The sequence below is a fragment of the Parasteatoda tepidariorum genome, chromosome X2 (assembly GCF_043381705.1).
Source record: "Parasteatoda tepidariorum isolate YZ-2023 chromosome X2, CAS_Ptep_4.0, whole genome shotgun sequence".
In the NCBI taxonomy this organism is placed as follows: Eukaryota; Metazoa; Arthropoda; class Arachnida; order Araneae; family Theridiidae; genus Parasteatoda; species Parasteatoda tepidariorum.
This window is the reverse complement of record NC_092215.1, coordinates 229,179-252,941: the sequence shown is the minus strand read 5'-3', so window position 1 is coordinate 252,941 and position 23,763 is coordinate 229,179. Positions and strand designations below refer to the sequence as shown.

At 27.9% G+C, this 23,763-nt stretch overlaps 1 protein-coding gene across 3 annotated transcripts in view; it reads right to left on the bottom strand.

The window, feature by feature from the left end:
- LOC107440714 (uncharacterized) overlaps positions 1 to 23,763 on the bottom strand; it is a 132,233-nt gene that overhangs the window by 17,080 nt on the left and 91,390 nt on the right. For all 3 annotated transcript variants that reach the window (XM_016053700.3, XM_016053699.3, XM_016053701.4), the window contains 4 exons: positions 18,374 to 18,510; positions 15,318 to 15,440; positions 9,391 to 9,575; positions 5,138 to 5,240 (listed from right to left, as the gene is read on the bottom strand). In XM_016053700.3, the coding sequence (XP_015909186.1) occupies positions 5,138 to 5,240; positions 9,391 to 9,575; positions 15,318 to 15,440; positions 18,374 to 18,510 (548 nt within the window). The remainder of the gene's footprint in view (positions 1 to 5,137; positions 5,241 to 9,390; positions 9,576 to 15,317; positions 15,441 to 18,373; positions 18,511 to 23,763) is intronic.

Genomic DNA, 23,763 nt, shown 5'->3' with positions numbered 1-23,763 from the left:
TTATAAGTTTAAAAAAGAAATCAACTTATCTTCACATTTAATCCCTTGAATCACTAACTCTTAACTTTCACTAATATTTATTTGAATGTTAATTTAATTCTACTGGTTCTAAATCATTTGTACAGAAAACAATTATGGATTACATAATTTCTGATAGGTAAGTGATAATAAATCCATTGTTCCTTTTAATTGAACTGTTTTTGTGAACTTTTAAAAATTTAGATTTAGATTTTAGATTTGATATTTTCCACAAACAGATCAAAACTGTAATTAAAAGCAATATTTATTATTTTTTTATGTGAAAAATTCCAATGTAATAAAATTATTTTGATTATTGTTTAAATTTGAAATATTGGTATAACGAATTTTCGTTATTGCGTAGCAACTGTTTTGGTCCCTAGGAATTTGCTAAATTGGGATTCGACTGTATTTATTTTAATGCTAATTTAAAATTCTCATAGAATATGTTTTTGCAATAATTATCCAAATATCAAAGATGATTATTGATGTTAAATGAACATTTTGTATAGATACAAGCAGGGTTGTGGTTTTGGACGTCCTAAACTGGTTTTGGACAGGACACGTGGGTTTTACTGTCTTAAACTGTCCTGAAGTGTCCAAAACCTTGAACTTTGGTAAAAGGTAAAAATTCTATAGGTGTAACCATTGTACACATAATAATTACATGTATCAATAAATATTTGTTATTTTTTTAAATCAAATATTTATTGATACCGAATTTACTTTAACTTATTAAAGGAAAATAATATAATATAATAGGAAAAGGATTATAATTTTAAAAGCACCACAATTCATTGAAAAACAAAAGTGAATACTTAATCCTTTAAATATAAATATGCTTTTAATACTGATAAATAATGTTTTTGCATAAGGATAAATAATGCAATATTAAAAAATAATAATAATTTTTTTAAAAAAAATACTAAAATTGTTTAAAAATTAACCTTTTATTTTTCACAATATTTTTTTAAAAAAAATTTTCTAATTTCTGCTTCACAGGAAAAGACATCTTTTTTTTTTAAAAAAAAATTGTTTTTAAAAAGAAATATATTAGTTTAAATTGGAAATACAAAATAACTGAAGAATGTATTAACAGTTTTTAAGGGCATAACATCAGTTTCAGTTACTGACACTGATGATGTATCTCCACTATGCTAAAAGAATTGAGCATGAATGAAATAAAAGTATTCTTGAATAGTACTATAGATAAATAAACCTGTTTATGACTAACCAAGCACTTAGTCCCTAATAGCTTAACCTGTATGGCAAGGTCAAACTTCAGTTATGTATTATTGAATAAGAGGACCAATTGAACTTGATTACTGATTAATCTTCCTTGGTTTAATATTTAAATTGAAGAGTCAAACAATATTAATAAAACATTATACTTTTAAAAACAAAAATTCTCTAGTAGATTTAATTATCAATATGTTATTAGTTCTATGTTTATTTTACCTTTTAAATATTGCTCAGATAAAATTGTGACATAATTTAAGAAAAAGAGTTTTGAACAGGAAGGTTTAAACCGTGGATTAATCCATTCTGTCTTAAACCTTGCCAACCCTGGATACAAGGCTATTATATTTTAAGTACTACTAAAAAAAATACTTAAAAACTAAGTAACTTTAGAATTGCACTTCAGATAGGCCAGTAATTTAAAGTGATATTATGTCATTTAATAAACAAAAATTAGAAACTTTTGATTTGATGTTATTTGTAATTCGTGGCACAGCTAAGGGGATAGTTTGTGTGTAAAAACCTCCCAGAAAGAATCTAAAAAAGAATGAAATATATCGTTGATTGATCACAAATGAGATTTGATGAGAAGGAGGAGGGGAGAAAAAGACAATTTTCCCAGGCTCCTAAAGGTTGAGCCAAATTCCTTTAAAAAAATCTTTTTCTTTTTGAAATTTTTTTAAAGAAAATTTCCGAGAATTCTTTTTAACTAAAAATTTGATTAAAGTGTCTTTAAAAATTCTATAGAATATGAAAATAAGGCTTTCTGTGTTTTGAGGAAGGGGCTCAAAAAGCTATGTCTTGCTTTGCGTGTCTATGATCACTTTGTTCTTTGGCAAAGAACGAAGTTCTGTGGCAATGAATCTGAAGATCTTCATTTCATTATTCTTGTATATTCTGCCTCAAATGTGTAGTGTGTCTACCACTTCAAAAATACAATTCCAATTCACTAATATGTAAGACATGTTAATTTGATTCTATGTTGGAGTACTTTTTCATAGATGAATGCTGACATTGTTGAAAGATCCTTTCCCTACAAATGTTCTAACAAAATGGGAGAAGGAAGGAAAGATGAAAATTCTCAGAAAATTTTATAAAAATTGAAAAAAATCTGCTATGAATTTTGTAACAAAACCAGAAAACACTGAGAAACAATACTCCTGCATATAAGAAAAGTATTAAAGCACTCAATTTTCGTATATTTTCCAGATGAATTTTTTAAATTTCAAATTTGTAATAACAAATTTGTAAATGTTATTACAGTCATTTCAACTCTTAGTAACAGCCCAAAACAGCAATTAGACTTGTATGATTGAAAAAAAAAATTAAGATGTTAAACAGAATTCTATGATTATTTCTGTTGGCACTAATTTTCAACAAACTCTATTTTTTCCAATAGAAAATTTGTTAAATGTCATCAAAGTACTTTGCTTTTATGACAAGAGTCTTATTACTTATGGTCTGTGACAACTTAAATAATGAAAGCTTATTTTTGATGTTATAAATTTTGAAATTACATCTGAGAAAATCCATGTTTAAATACTGATAATTTGCTTAGCTTTCATGGATACACTTACGAGGAGAAAATTTATCTGAAGAAGATATTTTAAATCCCTAGACTGAAAAATTAAGATGAAAGTGTTTTAATTTCATTACTATTATCTTTATGTGGTGCATTTTATTAAATTAAAGATTTAATCTTACTATTGATGCTTAATAATTATTCATTTAAAGATATAATTTAAAAATTATATTCGCAAATAATTTATTGCTTAAAATTTTAACTGTTGTTTTGAAAATTTAATGATATTAAAACTATCAGTTTTAAAAACCCCACCCAAAACGTTTTTTAGCTATTTCTAATCATTTGTCATTAAAAGTAAAATATTCCTGGGAATCATGCAAATTAAAGCTCCACAAATTTGTAGACAATGATGTTGATTGTGACAACGTGGTCAGCATTGCACACAAACCAACTTATTTCCCAACTTAGTCTTCACTCATTTATGGATGGTTGATCATGTAAAGCTAACACAAATGGTGCTAGGGGTTAAAATTCCTTGTAAGGCTTCCGAGTTACTAATTCTGATTGATTTTTAGACCTAAGCTTGAAAAAGTTCGCCATCTAATATTATTATACTTGTATTGTTTACAATATAATACATTTTTTAAATTTGAATTTGACAGAACTAAACAACAAATGAAATTTTGTAGACGCTGCAAACATGCTGTAACCTGCAACTTGCTACCCAAAAAATAACAAATGGTGATATCTTACACAAATATAGTCAAATAAGTCAAATATAGTCAAATAATAACACTCACAAAATGGGCACACCTCACCCTTAATTTATGTTGTGATATTATTTTTTTCTTAAATTTTTTTATGCTCACAACAAGTTAGAATTTCGAAATTAAAGAAAACTCTTATGAATGATAAATTTACATGTAAATTTAAACAAAAAAAACTATAATAAAACGTTCTAGAACATTAAGCCTGTTGACCTCATAAGCATAGCATAAGCGGGGGAAACACCGGAAGTTTTCTAAATTTCTTCCGGTTTTAGGAAGCTTGTTATTGCTTATATTGAATCAACCATCCATCTGAAATAGAAAGGGCTGCTCTGAGGATTGCAGTCCAGTGCCTAAAACAGGCAGTTGAGTACCTTTAACTACTGAGCCATCACTGTGTATAGTTTATTATATATATATAATATGTATGTATATACATGCACATGTACATGCATGCACATACATGCATATGTATGTATGCACATACACACCGAAGAGCCACTACATTATGACCACCCTGCTAATAACTTGTAGGACCACCTTTAGCTTTCAAAACTGCTAGCACCCACCATGGCATTGATTCCAGAAGGTGCTGATAGATAGTCTGAGGTATCTGGTACCAAGCACTCACCAACTGGTCCTGAAATTCCCTCACATTGCGAGGGGGTAGCAGGGAATTTGGTTTTCCAAGTAGGACCACAAATGCTCTATTAGATTAAGGTCAGGTGAAATTGGGGGCCAAGACATGGCTTGAAAGTCACTGAAATGTTCCTCGACGATTCGACCCTTATGACATGGTGCATTATCCTGTTGGTAAACACCATCCCTCGCAGGAAAAACTGTTGGCATGAATGGGTGAACCTGGTCTGCAACTATGTTCAAGTAGCTTACAGACGTCAGGGATTGTTCTACGAGGATTATGGATCCTAATGTGCCCCATGAAAACATTGTTCCTGGGCGAGAAACCATGAAAACCTGGGCGAGCCCATTGTTATAGATGGAGGGTGGTCATAATATAACGGCTCTTCGGCATATATATATATAATGTATAAAAATAAAATTTCACGATTTTTAGACATTTATCAAGACAATATAAGTTTTGCTGCAAATTCCAAGAATATGTGTACAAGATCTACAAACAATACTCTGAATAACTTTTGATCTAATACTTGGAATTTCTTTAACTAAGATGATTCAAAGGGTATAACTTAAATAGAGTAACTAATGAGTTTGGAGGATATTTAAAGACAGTACACCAGATACATAAATTCTCTCAAAATTATAAAATTGCACTTTTATAAATATAACGTGAATAGAGTAACTAATGAGTTTGGAGGATATTTATAAAATTGCAATTTTATAAATATAATTTATATATTAGCTATTTATAAATATAGGTATGAATATTTGGAAGGCTAATTGTTTCAAGTTTTCAAATGGTATGTTTTCAAATTTACTAAAGTGTCTGAAATTATTACAAGGGCAAAATATCACTTGAATTTTACCTTATAATTTTATCTGAAGAGCATGCTTATAAAATTTTTTAAACAATACAGTATGCATATGAGTATTTATAGGCATAATTTACCTTGAGGCGTTCATCAAAAACTGGGCTTAAAGTGTGCTTCTTTACTTTTGTTTTTCTTTTACCACTTTTCGTTCGATCAGGTAGTAAATAAACTTTTACATAACTGAAAATACAAGAAAAATAATAAATAAATAAACATATAGTTTTAAAAAATACATTTCATAAAAATTAGACAATTATGTAAGTCATAATGCTGACTTACATAGATAAAAAGTGACGATTATAATAATTTCAAAAGATAAAAGTTGCTAAATGAAAACATAGAAAGCAGAATATTAAAAAAAAATTACGACAGTGAAAAATAATTAAGGATATGACAACTCAGCAAACATATCATGTTATATTACAATCTAAATTCTTGGGTGACTTTAGCAAAAGACATCCTATTTAAATAAATCTGATTTAATAGTTGAATTCAGACTTTTAATTTGAATTTATCATAGCATTATTATTAATAAGTAATACAAATATTCCATAATTCAAACATCTTTACACATCAAATAGGAATTCTGAGTATTCTAAAATAAGTAAACTACAATTTGAATTTATCATAGCTATTTACTAAATAGCATTATTAGTAACAAGTAATACAAATATTCTCATATTTTTACACATCTAATATGAATTCTGAGTATTCTAAAATAAGAAAGTTAATATAATGGTACTCACATAATTGCTAGTAACGTTTTAGGTTTAAGTTTCCTATTGCTAATCTTAAATTTTATTTCTAATCACAGTATTTAAAAAGTAAATTTTTGACTACTTCATACATATTTCTATTTTTGTGTGAATATTATTCATTATTTTTTTTATTTGCTATTTTATCATTAAATAAATATTTATTACAAAATTCTCAAAAGCAAAATAAACATAATACACAAGCGGAATAAATTACTAGTTTCTACAATGTTTAAATAAATCAAGTCGTATTTCAAAAAATAATATAATAAATAATATTTTCTTTAACATGAAATGTTTGAAAGTTACATATTATTTATATGAGATTCCAAGAAGGAAACTAGTGTAAAAAATTTAGCAACCTTTTCTTTTTACATTAAAAGTATCTGACAGGGTCAAAATTTAAAATTTGACAAAAATTGAAATTTTTTTATAATTATCCATATGTTCAATATCTAAGAAATATTGCGCCAATTTGGCATCTTTGCCTCGGCATCCTCCCCACCATTCTTGTAACCCCAGAACAGTTGAAATTTGGCTGTTGATCTTATAGCACGAGCGTGATCGCAGCACCAATGATAATAAAATTTTCAATACAGTCCAATAGCTATTTTATTCATTTGTTATCAAACGAACCAGCATAGAAATCAAATCAATTGATATCGAACACCATATTTACCCTCTAAATGTTTTTTCTCTAATTTTTAGAAATTAAGTTATAGTAGTAGTTCTTTCCTATGCTGACAGATGAAACTGAAAGTTAACTCCCAATCGAAACTAAAATGTTTTTTTTTTATGCTTTGAGTAATTTAACCTTTATTAATTTGAATAAAGTACATTTTCAAGACAAATAAAATTCATTTTCAGATATTTTTTTTGCTGTTGTCAGAATTTTCTTGCAATTTGAATGCATTCTCTGTAGAATGCTGATTTTAAGAAGAAAAAAAATTATGCTATCACACATTACAAAAAAATTCTTTAAAACTTATTATTTAGATTTTGCATAATGTTAGTAATGTTTTGAACTGAAAGCTAAGGTCTAATTGTGAGTTTTTAAAAATCTGAGTAAGAAGTAAGAATATTTAGAATTTTTCGATAAAAATCGACATAAAACAATATATTTAATCTATTTCATTGTTGTTCCAAAATGGTTTATAAGATTTTAGTTTTAACACAGGTCAATCAATCACATTATTGATCTAAAAAAATTATTCTGAAATTTGTATGTTACAATTTGTTGTAGAGCTGTTAACGTGACATGAAAAATTCGTAGTTTATACAGGGATGAGAGTAGTCAGAGAGTAAAAAAGAGGAAATCCAAAAATAAATAAATATATATATATATATATATATATATAACACGTAGAAGCTATGATATCCAAAAATTTGACAAAAAAAAGTGCGATTTTTAAGCTTTTAAACCATGTGATTAATTTTAAAATTGTATCAATATGAAACTCGATATTGGATTTCAAAAATACAAATCATAATGCATAATTTTTAAATCACATGAATACGAATCCCAATGTCTAATCTTTAAATCATGTATAAACACAAAAATTGACGTTTGATATTACAACTGCTTAAACGAATCACGAAATTGGATTTTAAACTCGCGTGAATACAATTCGAATAGGGTTTAAAAAACGCATAAATAAAAATCGGGCTATTGGATTTTTAAATTTCGTAAATAAGAACCACAATGTACGATATTTAAATCAAGTGAATAAGAGTTGCAACACGCAACTTTTAAATCAGGTAAATACGAAAATCGATGATTGATATTAAAATCGTGTGAATAGGAATCATGATATTAGCAGATTCTGGGCTTAGGATTTCTAAGAGGCTTGTTTGTATTATTTTTATTTTGCCATAATAAATCGAAATTAGACTAATTGAATGAGCAAATATATAATATTTTCACAGCAAATCAGCCACTTTTTTTTATTATTTTGTTTGCTTTCATGTCAGCAAACAGGAAGCAGCGATGTCTGAATTACGAAAATATGAGCCATATGGCAGGCAGGCGGGCAAAAATATGGAAAATCTTATTTTCTGCGTGTATAAGCAGAGAAAATAAGTAAAAATGAGGAAAGGTTGGCAGCCATATAGATAGAATTTCCGGTTTATCTTTGAAAATCGAAAATAAATATAATTATTTTATTTCAACAACTGAATTTCTAGAAAAAGTGGAATATTTATTTAAAAAAACGAAACTTTTATAGAATTTAAGTTTTTGATTAAAAAAAAGGCTGAAATTTGAGAGACAAAAGCGGAAAAATCTGTTTATAAGCTCAAATTTGCCCTATTTTGAAAAATACTTTATATAATACTTTTAATATATACTTTTATTATAAAAATACTTTTTACTTTCAATTCATAATTTTAAGACCCCTGGTCACCAAATCTTAGAATAAGCTTTTAAAAAAAATTCATCAAAACCAGTTGGATACCTTAAGCTGTCATATAGATTTGAAAAATTCTCAGTAATTGACTTCTGACTGACATTTGAATACAAGGGCAAAGATGCTACAGATTTGTTTTAATACAAGTACAAAAAGATAAAAAGATACATATAGTACAATATTTAAGTTTACATAATTAATATAAAAGTTAACAATAAAGTTATTTAATACTATTTGTAACTCTATAACTATAAATTTTTTTACCAACAATTCTTAGCACTAGATGCAATTTGTAGTTAAAAATTCTACATCTTAAAGGAAATTCCATTATCATGTATGGGACAATCAAAAATTATAATTTGTAATACAATTTAGGGTCTTTAAATTACCCATTGTTACAAAGGTATTTCAAACATATATGTTCACAAAATTATTTCGTGGCTAAAATATTAATTAATTTGCAGATGTAACATGAATGGTTGACTGAATGTAAACAATCAAGCTTCCTAAAATTGGAAAAAATCTAGAAAACTTCCGGTGTATCCCTCCACTTATGTTATGCTTACAAAGCAATGTTTGAACAGGCTTAATATTCTAGGAAATTTTATTAGTGTGCTTAAATTTATGCATAATTTTAACATCCACAAGAGTTTTCTGTAATTTATAAATTCTAACAGGTCGTGAGCCTAAGACAAATTTAACAAAATTAATATCACAGCATAAATAAAGTGAAAGGTTAACCATGTTTTGAGTGTTAACCTTTCCATTATCATGTGTGGGACTATGTCTATATTATTTGTGTAAATTAGCACAATTTGTTATTTTTTAGGTAGCATAATAGCAAGCTTTGTGAAGTCTTAGGAATTTATTTGTTGTACGCTTCATTGAAAGTTAGATTGGAAGAACGTGTTATATTGAAAACATTACAAGTATAATAATAATGGATGGTGCGTTTTTTGAAGCTCAGGCATGAAAATCAGTCGGAAGTAGTAACCCGGGAGTCCTACGACGAATTTGAACCCCTAGCGCCATCTGTGCTTAGCTTTACACAGTCAACCATCCATACAAGATAAATCGTGAAATTGCCCTTTCAAGACACCTGGAACTCAAAACTTTTACAAAGTCAAACATTCAATAAATTTATAACAAATTGCAGTTTCTTACACTTACGGATCAGAACGATTTCTTTTAATGTCAACAGCAGCCAAATTTCGGCATTCTTTCACTATTATTTCCAAGGTACTTGCCTTATAATTATAACTGAGGCCAAATAAAACTTCACCAGTCACTGTGACAGTACCATAGCGGCCCCCTCCAGCAGCACTATATACACTAGTAACACTTTCACATCTTCCCTAAAAATATAAAATTAAATAATTGGTATTACACGATTGAAATTTCAGTATATATGATTTAATTTGTGAATACTTTTTTATATAAAACTTTTTAAAACTGTTTTAATTTTAATGGATTTTAATGGCTGTATGTAAAAAGTGCTTTAGTCCTACTAACTATCTTTTAGAAAAACTACTTTCAACTTTTTTCTATCAATGTGAAAAATTTGAAAAATATTCCATTTACCATGGCTGCCAACATGGATAGGAGAAAATCCAGTAGATTTTTTGAAATAACATAAATTTGATGATTGTTGTATAATATACAAAATATTTTATACATAGGGAATTTTAGGGATTTTAATAGTCATCAAAATAGAAAAACTGCAATATTTTCCAGTTATGATTGACATTAAACACACTTGAAAAGTTATGCATTATGTTTACTCATAAGTTTGAATATTAATAGGTATTTAATTTATCAAATATAGTTAAAGGATCAAATATAGTTAAAGGATTTTTTTAATTAATTTAAAAAGAGAGTTCTGAATAAAAATAAACTGAACATTTCAGAACGAATAAAGTTTTGAACTGATTTCTATAAATGAGGTTCACCTCATTATGTATTAGTAATACATATTTAAATATTCTAGCAGGCAAGAAATAATGTGTACAAGAATTCAATTTCAACAGGGGTTTTTTCAGGAAAATTACTAAATTTTAGGGAATTTTCTAAAAGGAACAAAAAACCAGGAAAATTTTAATTAAGCCAGTAGACCAAGAGAAACTGGGAGAGTAGTAACCAGTAGAGTTGGCAGTATGGTCTATGCCTTCACTGCATGCAGTGATTTGTTCAATTTCAAAATGTACAAGAAATGTTAGATCGATTTATTTGTTTTCAACCTACAATTTGAGTAACTTCAAAAATGTTTAATTATTTATAACTAACTTAAAATTCATAAAAAATTGTTTTAATCCTCAATTTAACACCTAAGCATTTCAATGTATATAGTTTAAAAAAGTTAGCATTTGCTTTCAACCTTCCTTGTTACAATATCTTGAAGTTTTACTTTGATGAAGAATGCTCCAAGAATTTTCTCCAAAAATTACATATAAGTTTTCTAAGACATTAACGAGCAATTCAACAACAAAGGTTGGAAGAATATAAACATAAAGGAATCATATCAATTAACAACATATTATATAACTCTGATAAAACATTTGATAGTCTAACACATGTAAACCCTGTGGCAGAATGACATTGTCACAGAACTTCACAAAGTTCTTGCAGAAAGATTTTTCGTTTGGGAAGAAAAAAAATTTGCTTTGCTTTCCAGCAGAAATTTGCATGGAAAATTTAAATCATGCATTTAAATAATCACTTTTTGAAGTGCTCAATCGAAGTGCCGATATTGTAAATCCATTTTGGTAGTTATTGACATTGATTTTCACATTGCTTTTATATATCCCGAATAAATTTCAGCAGGGTCGTCTTAATAGCATGCAGGGCCCCCGGGCACAAAAATATTTTAGATCCCTACAACATATAATAATGTTTAAAAACGAACTAAAAGCTTTCACACACATGAAATAAAGCATTAAGTTATGCAATAATTATAACAAATTTAAACACATTTTGATTATCCTAAAAACTAAGAAAAACATTTTTAAACAATGTATAATGTTAAAAAAAAATTTATATTCTAACCAGTTGTAATCCTCAAATAATAAAATAATTTACAAAATCATGGAAGTTAATTAAAATAATTAAATTAAATTAAATAAACATAAGGGTATAACAAATTAAAATAAATTCAAAGGTTAAAAAAAAGGTATGAATATGGTTAAAAAAAGGTATGAAAGGTTAAAAAAAAAAGGTATGAATTATTTTGTCAAACTAGACAGTTATTAAAACATCTTTAAATGCCCAAGTACCTGAAATTTTCATTGAAACATAGAAAAATAAGATTTCGGTTGCCCTTTTCAAGTTTTCTTGTTGACAAACAATTCAAATTATTAGTGTTTGCATACTAATCAATCACTATTTGTAGAAAAAAAATGCACACCTTATATAATAGAAAATATTTATTTAAAAAAATATATAAAGCAATGTCTTTTATTCTTAGCTTTTTTAAACGCAATTTATAAAATGTAAGATGCTCAAGGGCCCCTTGAGTGCCTGGGGTCCCCTGGCACTGCCCAGGTGCGCTCATGCGTAAACATGGTACTGAATTTCAGGCAATATGGGAAATTCGAATTGCGCATTAGATCATTTACTTTTTAAGGCAATGATTCTATACACTTTTTTGTAGCAATTATGCTTTCGATTTTAACATAGTTTTTAAAACCCGATATAATCTTGAAAGGAAACACGCATTTGTGCAACCCCTTTCTCAAGAGTCTGATTCGCGTGATTTCATCGTCGATCTGTTTTTCATTAGTTACTGCTATAGATTTCATGATATTTCACTATTTTCTTATTGTGATGATGATTAGCAAAATGCAATGAAGGAAATAATTGCTGCATTCCCCCTCCCCCCAACAAAATGAGAGAATATCGCCAATAATATTAGTATCAAAAAAATGTGAGAATATTAAAAAAATGCAAACATATTCAATAAAAAATTTTGTTTTGTTTTCGTAAACACAGCGTTTTGTTACCTTAAATTAGTAACATACACCTTTGTTATTATTGAAAGTATCTTACAGAAAGATATAACTTTTTTCTTTCGTAAACTAACTGATCATAAAAATAGTTATTACATCAACACAACAAGAACCTGTTACAATGAGAATGCTCATAGATGAAAAAATGATAGCAATAAGTAGACTTTTTAATTATGAACAATTTAAATCTCTAAGCTCAAAATGTAAAAAAGAATGCATAGCATGTGTACATACTTTACCTTCTTTATTTAACTTTTTTTTAATTAAAATATGCATTCAAAGTAAATTACCATTGCTTACAAATCATAAATTGCATATTATAGTTGTATATTTTATTAAAAACAAGAATTTTTTAACTAGACTTCATGAAAAAGTATAAATTTGTCAAATAATACTTAACATTTGCAGGAATATTTGTGATATATATATATCAAATAACAGGGCAACAACCTCGTTATTTTTGTGGGATTATTAGTCAAAATATCAAGAGTAATGAGGCCATATTATGCACAAGCTTTTACTTACTAATCGATGGTGAAGCAGAAGTCTCAGCCCCTCCCCCAGCTGGAGGGGGGGAGAGACATATCCCGTCAAATCTGACGTAGTTTAGCTGGTCAGTATGATACACCAAAAGTCACCCAAAAACCATCGCTCTTCCGTTTTATACGATAATTAAAATGGGTAAAAGGGCAGTCATATTGCATTCCCTGTATTCCTACGCCTCATCGCAAATCATTTAATACTCATAGAAAATCGTTTAATCCTTCCTTATATGGAAGTGAAAGATCTTAAAATAACTCCTCTTTTGAAACATAAATCTAATTATAATACATGTTTTCAGCCTTGAAGTCCCAAAATAGAATATCTGCATTTTATGAAAACGAAGAAGTTTCAATGCTTTTATTAATACAAAAGTATTTNTAAATAAATCATAGAATTTCATATATATATATATTGCAATGTTATTTTGATTACTTTAAAAAAATTAACAACTTTTTTCTAATATTTTCCAACTCTATTTTGTATTCTTTATAACAAGGCATTATCAGCAATATTAATTTCAAAAAAGAATATTATTGGGCCTCTAGACAGTAAGCTTGAAAATATATTGGTCTATATACAATGTAACAGGTTTGCTCAAAATTTTATTTAAATTTATTTTATTTTATAATAGTTGAATAGCGGACCCAATATAGGGTTTACGACTACCCATATTCAACTCCGTAGCCTTGTAATTTAGAACCCAATTTAGAAGACAAGGGAACTCCTGGACCAAGTGTTGGGAGAAATTTGCTTTCCTGGAGGACTTTTTTACGGAATTTACCCTCATTTGGATTACTTGGAGAGGAAAAAACCACAAAAACCTCCCAAAGTTAGCCTGACTGCAAGTGGATTCTAACTCATGATCTGCCTACTACTGAAGATATTTTATGTCAGCACTGTGGAATTCATATCGGGTGTGGAATTCATATCGACCAGCCATCGCTAGGATTGGAACCTGGGTCACCTCATTGGAATGCTCTACCCCCTGAACCGCCATGGCTTTTGCTCAAAATTTGACAAAAATGAAGTAAGTTTGACAATATCAATTAAAAAGTGCTTGCATTTTCAAAAAAAAAATAAAATTTGCTGAAGTCTTCAATTGAATTTCTTTCAAAAATTGTGATAAAGTTAAATATAAATTAAATACTATTGTGCACCAATAATGAAAAATAAAAATAAAGATCAATGATAAAAATATAAACAAAAAACAGATTCAGCTTCAAGTTTTAACTTTTCTCATGTGTTTATAGCGTTTTTAGTACCTTATAAGAATGAATAGTAACTCTTTTTGTTCATTTGTTAGTGACTTATGACCAAAATCGAGTTCAGGCCCTATGGAATTATTTCTCAAGGATTATTTCCCCTAAGGATTATTTTCTTGTGGCATTAAACACTTATCATATGAAATATATAGAGATAAGTTATGAATTATTGATCGCTGAAGAGCCTACTTTAAAATTTACAGCAATAATTTTATACATAAAAATTTACAAGGACTAAAATCAAGTATATTATTAAACTTGATATAATTTATTCTTTCTTAAATATAAGGAAATATGTAATTTCATCAAAATTGTCATTCTTAACCATATTTATAAAAGACTTAAGGCAATAGTAATAAGTCACATTTTCCCCAGAAATGACAGTTTTACATCAAGTCACCCAAAGTATTGCTGCTAGATAAGTACTTAAGTTCTCTGAACTTCCACTAGATAACAACACAATACAGTTGAACCTCACTAACGCGAAACAGCTTAATGCAAAATATCGTTTTACATGAAGCACATTTTTGGTCCCGTAAGTCAGTCATCAATTATTGTTGCATTTTACATGTTTAACATGAAAGGAAACTGGATAAGCCTAGATAATAAATGTTGACGCCAGAAGCGCCATCTATGAAAAATTAGTGTATCTTATGAATCCGAAGAGCTCGGATGTGTGAAAACAGCGTTTCTCTAATTGACTTGTGTTAATAAAGTGGTGTTTAATTATTACAGTCCGCTCATGAGATTTTTGAGAACTTTTATTTTTATTATATTGAGAATTTTGTGACTCTGAGTTATCGTCGGACCTAATAAATAATTAGATATGTTAGTATAGTATGCTTAATACCTGACTGAGTTATTGTAGTGAATGAAATCCCAATCATTCATTTTGAGGAATGCCATTTTCACTTCTTCCTTTGTTAGAAGTAGCAGAGGGGGCAAATAAATGAAATAGTTAAAATAAAATAGTTTAATAAAGTAGTTATAACTTTATAACTTATTTTAATTTGTTTGGTTCGTAATAGAATTGTTTTCATACATTAAAGTATTGCAACAGTATTAATAGTATGAAATAAATTGTTTTCATGATGCATCAGATAAAAACAAATTCAGTTAATATGATATAATTATGATAGTCCCGCCGATTTCGCGTTAACGAGGTTTGACTGTATATAGAAACATATTATTGCCGAAAAGGAAATTTTGAACAATTGGAAAATGTGGCTTATTATTTTACTGTCCCTTATACACATATATATTTATTTATAAGTTCATTCTGGAAAATTACCCCAAAGGAGGAAAGAGACATTTGACTTCTACAGTGATAAGCAAAAGCTTGGTCAATTTCATCTTCTTGCACCCCTGAACTTTCTTTCTCAGAACTCGCAGCACTCAGTCGGCCGACTTGGCTCTATAAAAATATTTTTGTACATGTTTAGAATAATATAAATGGCTCAAAAGTAAACAAACTTGTATGAATAGAATTTTTTATCATGTAATTTTAGAAGTGTATGATTCAATGGAACTTGTATTCATCACCATGACAACTCTTTCATTAAAAATTAATTATACAGGATAATTTAAAATTAATATAGTGATTACAATTAGCTATAACTATTTAATGAAAAAGAATTTATTGATAAAATTTACACAGAATGTAGAAGGAACTTCAACATTTCTTATAAATGTGTCACAGATTTTCTATATGACTTCCCTTGGTCAAACAGACAACATCTAGGCAGTAGTCCATATCACACCATACATTGTGTTCTTTGAGTTCTGTATGATTATCTGCATATGTTGTTCCCATTTGGAGGTTCTTGATTGTAAGGCTGACGAAATATTCTCTGCACTGTGATAACAGAATGACTATTGTTAAATTCTAACACGCAGAATGCTTTCTGCACGGGACTCGCCATTTTTACTAATGAACTCACGCATGTGCAGGATTCCGCTTCACTGTGCCTTACATAAAGAAAATTTGAAATTCCATCTTCATTCTATATTAATCTTATCGATAAATTATTTTTCACTAAATAGTTATAGGTGTTTGTAATTGCTGTTATTAATTTTGAACTACCCTGTATTATATTTAACTAAACATGTTGCTTAAACTGTTTGCTTAATTCATTATTGTCAGAGTTGTAATTTTCAAAAGTATTTTGAATATTGACATGAAATGTCTCCAGACCAATTATTTAATTAGAAAGAAACAAAATTGTCTGAAAACTTTCTAGTTATATTTTAAGAAATTCAATAAGATTCGCTAAGCAAATTAGTAAAAAAATTATCAAAATTTAAAATTATATAAGTCTAAAAGTAAGTAAATAAATAAAATAAAAGAAAGAATTAGTATTACTATTGCATTTATTTAATGCGAATTGACAATTAATTAACAAACTTAAAATTTTTCTTTGAGACACTGTCATAAACTACTTTTGAGTTGGACTTGAAAAAGAAAAACATTATTAAAAATGCAATTCATAAATTCTACATTATCAAAACCTAAAATTAAAAATTAGAACTAAATTTCATATCTTTTATTTCTTAACCATCAAAAAAAAATTTGATTGCAAGAAATAAATATATACTTACAATGAAACTAATGAAAATATAAATTTTAAAAATACTAAATAAAAAAATACACATTCATGAACCCTTGCTTGGTAAAGCTTTTCCATTAACACAAATGATGATCACTGATCCATAATAGACCACACTTGTTATTAAAATGTTATGAATATTGATATTATTATACTTCAGATAATAAAAATATTGTAATAATTCAACATTTGACCCCCAAACATATTTTAACAAAAATATAATTTTTCACATAAGGGTCAGTATTATATAAACTCATACTAAATTAACCTTTCAGACAGTGAAGTGGGGGTCCTTTACAGATTCCATTATAATTTTCTAGACATATTTCCTCAAAAAAATTTTTTTTTAAGATGACCTTCCTAACATGTGATAATAAGCATGTTATATTACAGTCAAATCCTATTTCTGCAAAATCCAAAATAGCGAAAATTTCAAAGAAACGAATATTTTTCAAATCTAAAAATGAATTTTAATAGAAACAATGTATTTAAAAATAACGATATTACAAAATGGATCATCCATTTAACAAAAATAAAAATAAGCAACAATTCTCTTCTGATCAAGGCATTTTTACTTTCTTCAAAAGTAAACAAAGCGTTGAATAAAACGATTCTGCGCCTATATAGTGAAGAGATATTTATCAGCAAATTTTTTTTACAATACTTAATTTGAACAAGTGCATAATTTGAAGAAGTTTAATAATACCTACTGGTTTTAAGTCATTTGCACCGAAAAAAAATTACAGAATACATATTTATCTGATAAGTAGTGTTAATAAATTCATTGTATGCTTTGTGAGCTTTTTAAATATTGCATATTAGGTAAGTCAACTATTTAAATAAAGCATTTTTTTAAAGTTAATAAGAATATGGAAATAGGCCCTAACATGGACGTCACTTTGTAGGTTAATGAAATAATTGTAATTAAGAAAGAGACACATAAGTTCAAAATTTAAAGTTAGTAATGGATGGTGTTTTCAGTATAAATGTAAACAAAAACAATCTCGAGCTCATGACCTGCTTTACTTCCGGTTTGAATGTATACAATTGCTTACTACGGCTTATTCTGCGATGCAATATTATCAAACAGATAATTTTGCTTTTAATAAAATAAATAAATCATAGAATTTCTGAGCTCAAATCTGTTGTATTTCATAAGATATTAATGATAGTATTAAGTAATTCTGGTGAGTTTGAAGTGAAAATTTGTTTTAGTTATTTAGAGATATATTGTTAAAAAAGGTGACATGGTTGCTAGATTTTAAAAGAACTCGCTTTTTGGCACTTCTGATTTTTTTTTTTTTTACTTGTTTGTTACTGTTTGTTCTTGTTGCAAGCCTTGCACCATCATACGTTAGTATTAGCATATTGTTCAAGCAGCGACAGTAAGTTCATTTTGAAAATTACCAAGTAGGTTTAAATTTCGAAGTTGGTATATTGTTAACAAGGTAAGAAGTGTGTTATAACGATTCTATTTTCAAATGACAGTTCTTCAAATAACAAGTCTTAAAATGATTCTTCGTTTAAACACAAATAATAAATCAGTTAAAAAATACACGTATACAAGAAATACTACTCAAGAGAGTCTCAAAACACAGTGATCGTGTTGTGAGCCAAATGGCTTTAAAACAAACCAAAAACAGTAACCCGGAATTATAGGCAGTTAAGAGCTTGCAGCGCTCCGTAGTGTAGAAAAGACCACCCATATTAAATCATTTAAAGCTATTTATTTTCGGTTTACCTCAGCACATTCTGAAACAGATATTTGAGGAAGAGATGTTTTCCTATGTTTGGCATCTTCACTTCCACCAGACAATGAACGATTCCGCATGCGTAATCTTCCATGTGGTGAAGAACGAAGAGAATTTCCACTCTCATCTACAAAGAACAATTATTTTATCCTCATAAGTTTGTAAATATTCTGATACAATATAAAAATTATTCTTCTGAAAAATGTACTAATAAAATTTCAATTTTTCCAACAAAAACAAAATTATCTTTGCAAACAATCTGTTGACCTTGAAATAAAAGAGGTCATCAATATATTCACCTAATGGAAAAAGTGTGTGTATATATATATATAAGTTAAAATATGGAGAAAACATGGAAAATAATAAAAATTAATGAAAAGAGAAGAAAAAAAATTATTAAAATAAAATTTTTTTAAAAATATTTAATTTTTTATTTATTTATTCATTCAAAAAAACTTTTTAAAAAGCTGGACAACAAAATAAAGAAAAGATAAACTCTCTTATTCAGCTCACATGATCATTTCCAGCCTTTTTAAGAGTTTTTTTTTAAATAAATAAATTTAAAAAATGTAAATATTTTAAAAATATTTTATTTTAATAATTTTTCCTCTTATCTTTACATTAATTTTTATTATTTCCCATGTTTTCTCTATATTCTAACTTATTTTATGAGTTCTATATACTTGCAGCTTAATGCAGAGAATTAAACATCACATTTATATGAAAACATCCAATTCTTACCCCAAAACACTAATATTTTATTAAAATTAATAACAAACCTTACAATTCAAAATTGTTAATAAAATAAAACTCTATGAATAATAAAATGTAAGCAGAAATTATAAAAATTTATTTTTCTGCATCAAATCTTTGAATAAACTAGTTTTATAATTAGGAATAAAAAATCTTTGATTCGTTTGAAAAGTTTCCGAGATATGGCAGCAAAATTAATATTGAAGTGATTGCACTTATGATCGCTCTGCTGAATATTTAGGGCCTTATTTTTGCAGAGTGTAGCTACTCACCAATCTCAGTACTTTTTGGGTCAGAAATCTGAATTTGCCCATTAGAGAGAGATTAAGAGAGAGAGAGAAAATGCGTTTTTGTATCCGATTTCATGCTACACGAATTAATTATCATGCTAATTAATTGTCCGTCAGGTTTATTCTTAGACCGATGTAGATTTACTTGACATTTGTGAAAATCCGAAAATTAGATCAATAGTTATTCAAGTTAAGTCCAACCTCGTTAACGCGAAATCGGTGGACTATCATAAATATTTCATGTTAACTGAATTTCGTCTTATACAATACATTATGAAAATAATTTATTATGCACTATTAATACACGTTATGTACTACATTGATGCATGCAAACAATGCTATTATGAACCAAACAAATTAAAATAAGATTAAAAGTTTAAACTATTTTAATTTAACTATTTAATTTATTTGCCCATATCCTACTTCTAACAAAGAAAGAAAATAGAAATAGCATTCCTCAAAATAAATTATTAGGATTTTATTCATGTGCTTATTATCTATGTTTTTTCCAGTTTCCTTTCATGTTAAGCGATAATCAGCTTGAAAATTTCATGTTAAACCTGTAAAATAAAACAATATTTGATAGCTGACTCACGGGACAAAACATGTGTTTCATGTAAAGCGATATTTCAAGCTTTACATGAAGCTGCAAGTGATTTCGCGTTAATGAGGTTCGACTATTTTATTTATTTATTTGAAATCCTTAGGAAAGCAAAACAGAAACCAAAACAGATTGATATTGAAATTAAAAAATGGAAATAGATTGGTCATCAATCTGAAAAATTTAAAGTAAAACAAGTTTTTGATTATAACCCACAGAGCAATAGAAAAAGAGGAAGGCTTAAAAAAATACTTGGCACAGGACGATTGTAAGTTAATTGAAAACAATAGGAAAGACATGGAGAGAGGCAAAATATCTGGCCACAAATAGAGTGAGATGGTAGGTAGGTAGGTACTTCATGTACGTTGCACTAGAGCTGCACAATGGGCTATTGGCGACGGTCTGCCATCACAATTTTGCCATCATTGCCATAAAGACATGCCATCACAATTTTGATTCTCTGCAGAGGGGATAGCTCCCCGATTTGGTAGCCCTACAATCTGCAAGCGAGCAGAAGTTGATCACTTTATGGTAGAACAGTTTAACGAGGACCGATACCGCACACCCTCGGTCACAACGCAGACTAATCAAAGTGGTCACCCACCCGCTTACTGACCACAGCCAATAATGCTTGATTTCGGTGTTCTACCGGAACCGTGTCCTTGCGGGACTCGAGTGAGACGGAAAGCTATGATAGAAGTCCTATGCTCCAATTCGGAGTAAAGAGAAATATGTGTGTATGTAAATAATTGTCCGTCAAATTTACTAACACCAATAAGATTTATTAGATATTTGTAAAAATCCGAAAATTAAATCAAAAGTTATTCGAATACTTCATTTTTAATTTTATTTTAAGCATTATTTTATTTTATTACCACGCATTATTACTATTTTTTTCTAATAAAGATAGATTTTCTACTGAAAACAGAGGCACAGGTTCCATGAAAATGAACCCATTAGAAAAGCATTTGTTTCTTTCTCAATTTATATGCTTCAAAAATTTAAAAGAAGAGAAATAAGAACTCAAAAACTGGAACGTAGTATGCACAGCACGCGGAAAAAAAAGGACCGATTTGAATAACTTTTGATCTAATAGAAAATCTTCACATTCTAGGACTCAATCTTAATCTTGGTTTGAGGGACTTTTCTTAACTATGCTAATTAATCAGTACAGAAGATATTTTAAGTTACGAAATCAGACACAAAATCGTACTTTCTCTGAATAAACATACCTTTTTTTCAACGGAATCGAATTTCTGACGGTCAAAATATAGAGGGTAGCTACATTCTGGGGCCCCAATAGTTTGGTCAGAAGAGCGGTGGAACTAAAATATCGTTTCCTGTTTCTACATGTTTTGAAAATTATTTATATATATTTTATAATTTGAAAGAAAAAGGAATAAATAATTCAATCGAAACATTAAAAACTAAAACGTAACACAGAAATTTTTACTTCGTAAAATTAAATACTTTTCTTAAACGAGAAAGGCATAAAACCCTGTTTAGAGCGTTCTTTTCTATGTTTTATCAATTATTTTTATAAAGTTTATAGTTAACTAAAAAAAGGAACAAATATTTTAAATCAAAACTTAAAAACTAGGACATAATATACTGATTTTCGATATCGTTTATTCGTACTTTTTGAGAAGACCTTCAAAAGAATAAAAACTAAAATATCATTTTTCTGTCTCTCCATGTTATAAAAATTATTTCGATACATTTTATTATCTAAAAAATAAAAGGAGGGAACTAGTAAAAATATTAGAAAGGAAGGATTTAATAGAAAACTTAAAAGCCAGAACGTAATATATTAATTTTTACTAAAAAATCTAATTTAAAACTTATCTGAAAAGAAAAGCACGCAACTTTAAAAGAATAAAAAATACAATAGTGTTTATCCCTTTTTTTTATTGATTCATAAATTAAAAAGAATATTTTATAAATTAATAATAAATAAGTTATATTAAACTATTATAGTTTAATACTTTTTGAAAAGAAAGACCGTTAAAAGGATAAACTCTGAAACAAAATTTTTCTGTATCGCTATGAATTTTAACACTTATTTCTATTTGTTTTATAAATTAAAACTGAAATGAAACAAAACTTAAAAAGTAGAACGTAATGCACATTTTTAGTTTTTATATTATTTATTTCTATTATTCTAATTTAATGGTTTCGAAAAAGAAAAGCATATACTTTTAAAAGAATGAAAAGTAAATTACCGCAATAATACATTTTTAAATAAATACACATACCTTTAAGAGAGTGAACATTAAAGATATCATTTTTCTGAGTTTCTACAAAACTTTCACTAAATCCGCTTTCTATTCCGGATCCTTTTTGTATACAGGAGAGCTCGATAACCTCACTATCGCATGATAAATTTTTAGATTTACCTGATGATTTCGTATCAGGTTTCTCACGGTTTGTTTTTCGTTTGCAATAGCAGCTGCATGGTAGAATAGTTGCCAAGACATTAAATAAAATAGAGCATAGAGTCATGAAGCTGTTAAATACAAGATCCAAATAGTGAGACAAAAAGGTTTCTGATATGGAGTTACAGGAAGTAACTGAAGGCTGTGGAGAGTGATAAAAAGCTTTTAAGATAGCAAAGTATGAAGAAGAATTAATTTCAATTTTTGAGGGATTAAGAAACATTTAGAAATATTAAAGGTTATGAATAAAGTCTTTTTAAGACAAATAAATGATTATTTTAAAAAAATAAATGAAAAACTAGCATTCCAAATTAAAAGTAAGAATACCGTCTAAATAAATATTACACCTTCAAACTTTGCATTGATTTACTAAAAATAAGTCCTATTAAACCCTATTATTGTCGATAATGTATTACAATAAAAATTGCAGAAAATTCGATCACTATCATAAAATTAAAACAATAAAAAAAAAACTTTAAAAAAATTAACGAAAAAAATAGCATTTGAAATAAAAAATAAAAATACTGCGGGAATAAATATTACGCCTTCAAACTTTGCATTAATTTAATAAAAATAAGTCTTATTAAATTTATTATAGTCAATAATGGACTAGAATAAAAAATATTGTCAAAAATTCGATGACTATCATAACATTAAAACAATAAACCAGAGGATAGGATAACGTAAATAAATAAATAATTATATTAAACAAAAATTAGCATTTATTGAGGAATGTTTGAAAATGTGAAATGAATCTTAAAAAAATAAGAAAAAATGACTTTTATTGTTATAGGGTGCAAATCCAATTCGAGCAAATCCGTGGCTAAAAATCTCTGCAAAACGGGCAAATCCTTTTTCTCCCTTTTTTTAAATAAATGTTAATTTTCTAAAATCATTAAAATTGTATAATCAAATATCAGCCTTATTAATTATACACTTTTAATTATCTAGAATAGCATTATTACCTTGAGCACATCCATTTTCGGGTCAATCCAAGGTAATTAACAAATCAAACGTGCTTCAGTAATTCAGTGAGAACGCGCCATAAAAGATCTCTCTATTTACGCTTCTAACTCTTACAATCTTACGAAATCTTGCAATCTTACGAAAATATTTTAAACCATTTTGAAAGATTCCGGTACGTGTAATTTTATTTGTATTCGCTACTCGCTTTACAGATTTGGTTTTGTGTTTTGTTTTGTATTTTCTGTTTTTTACTTGATATGTTTTATTTCGTAAACTTTTCATTATTTTGTTGTTTGTATATATATATATATAAAGACCTTCAAAAGAATAAAAAC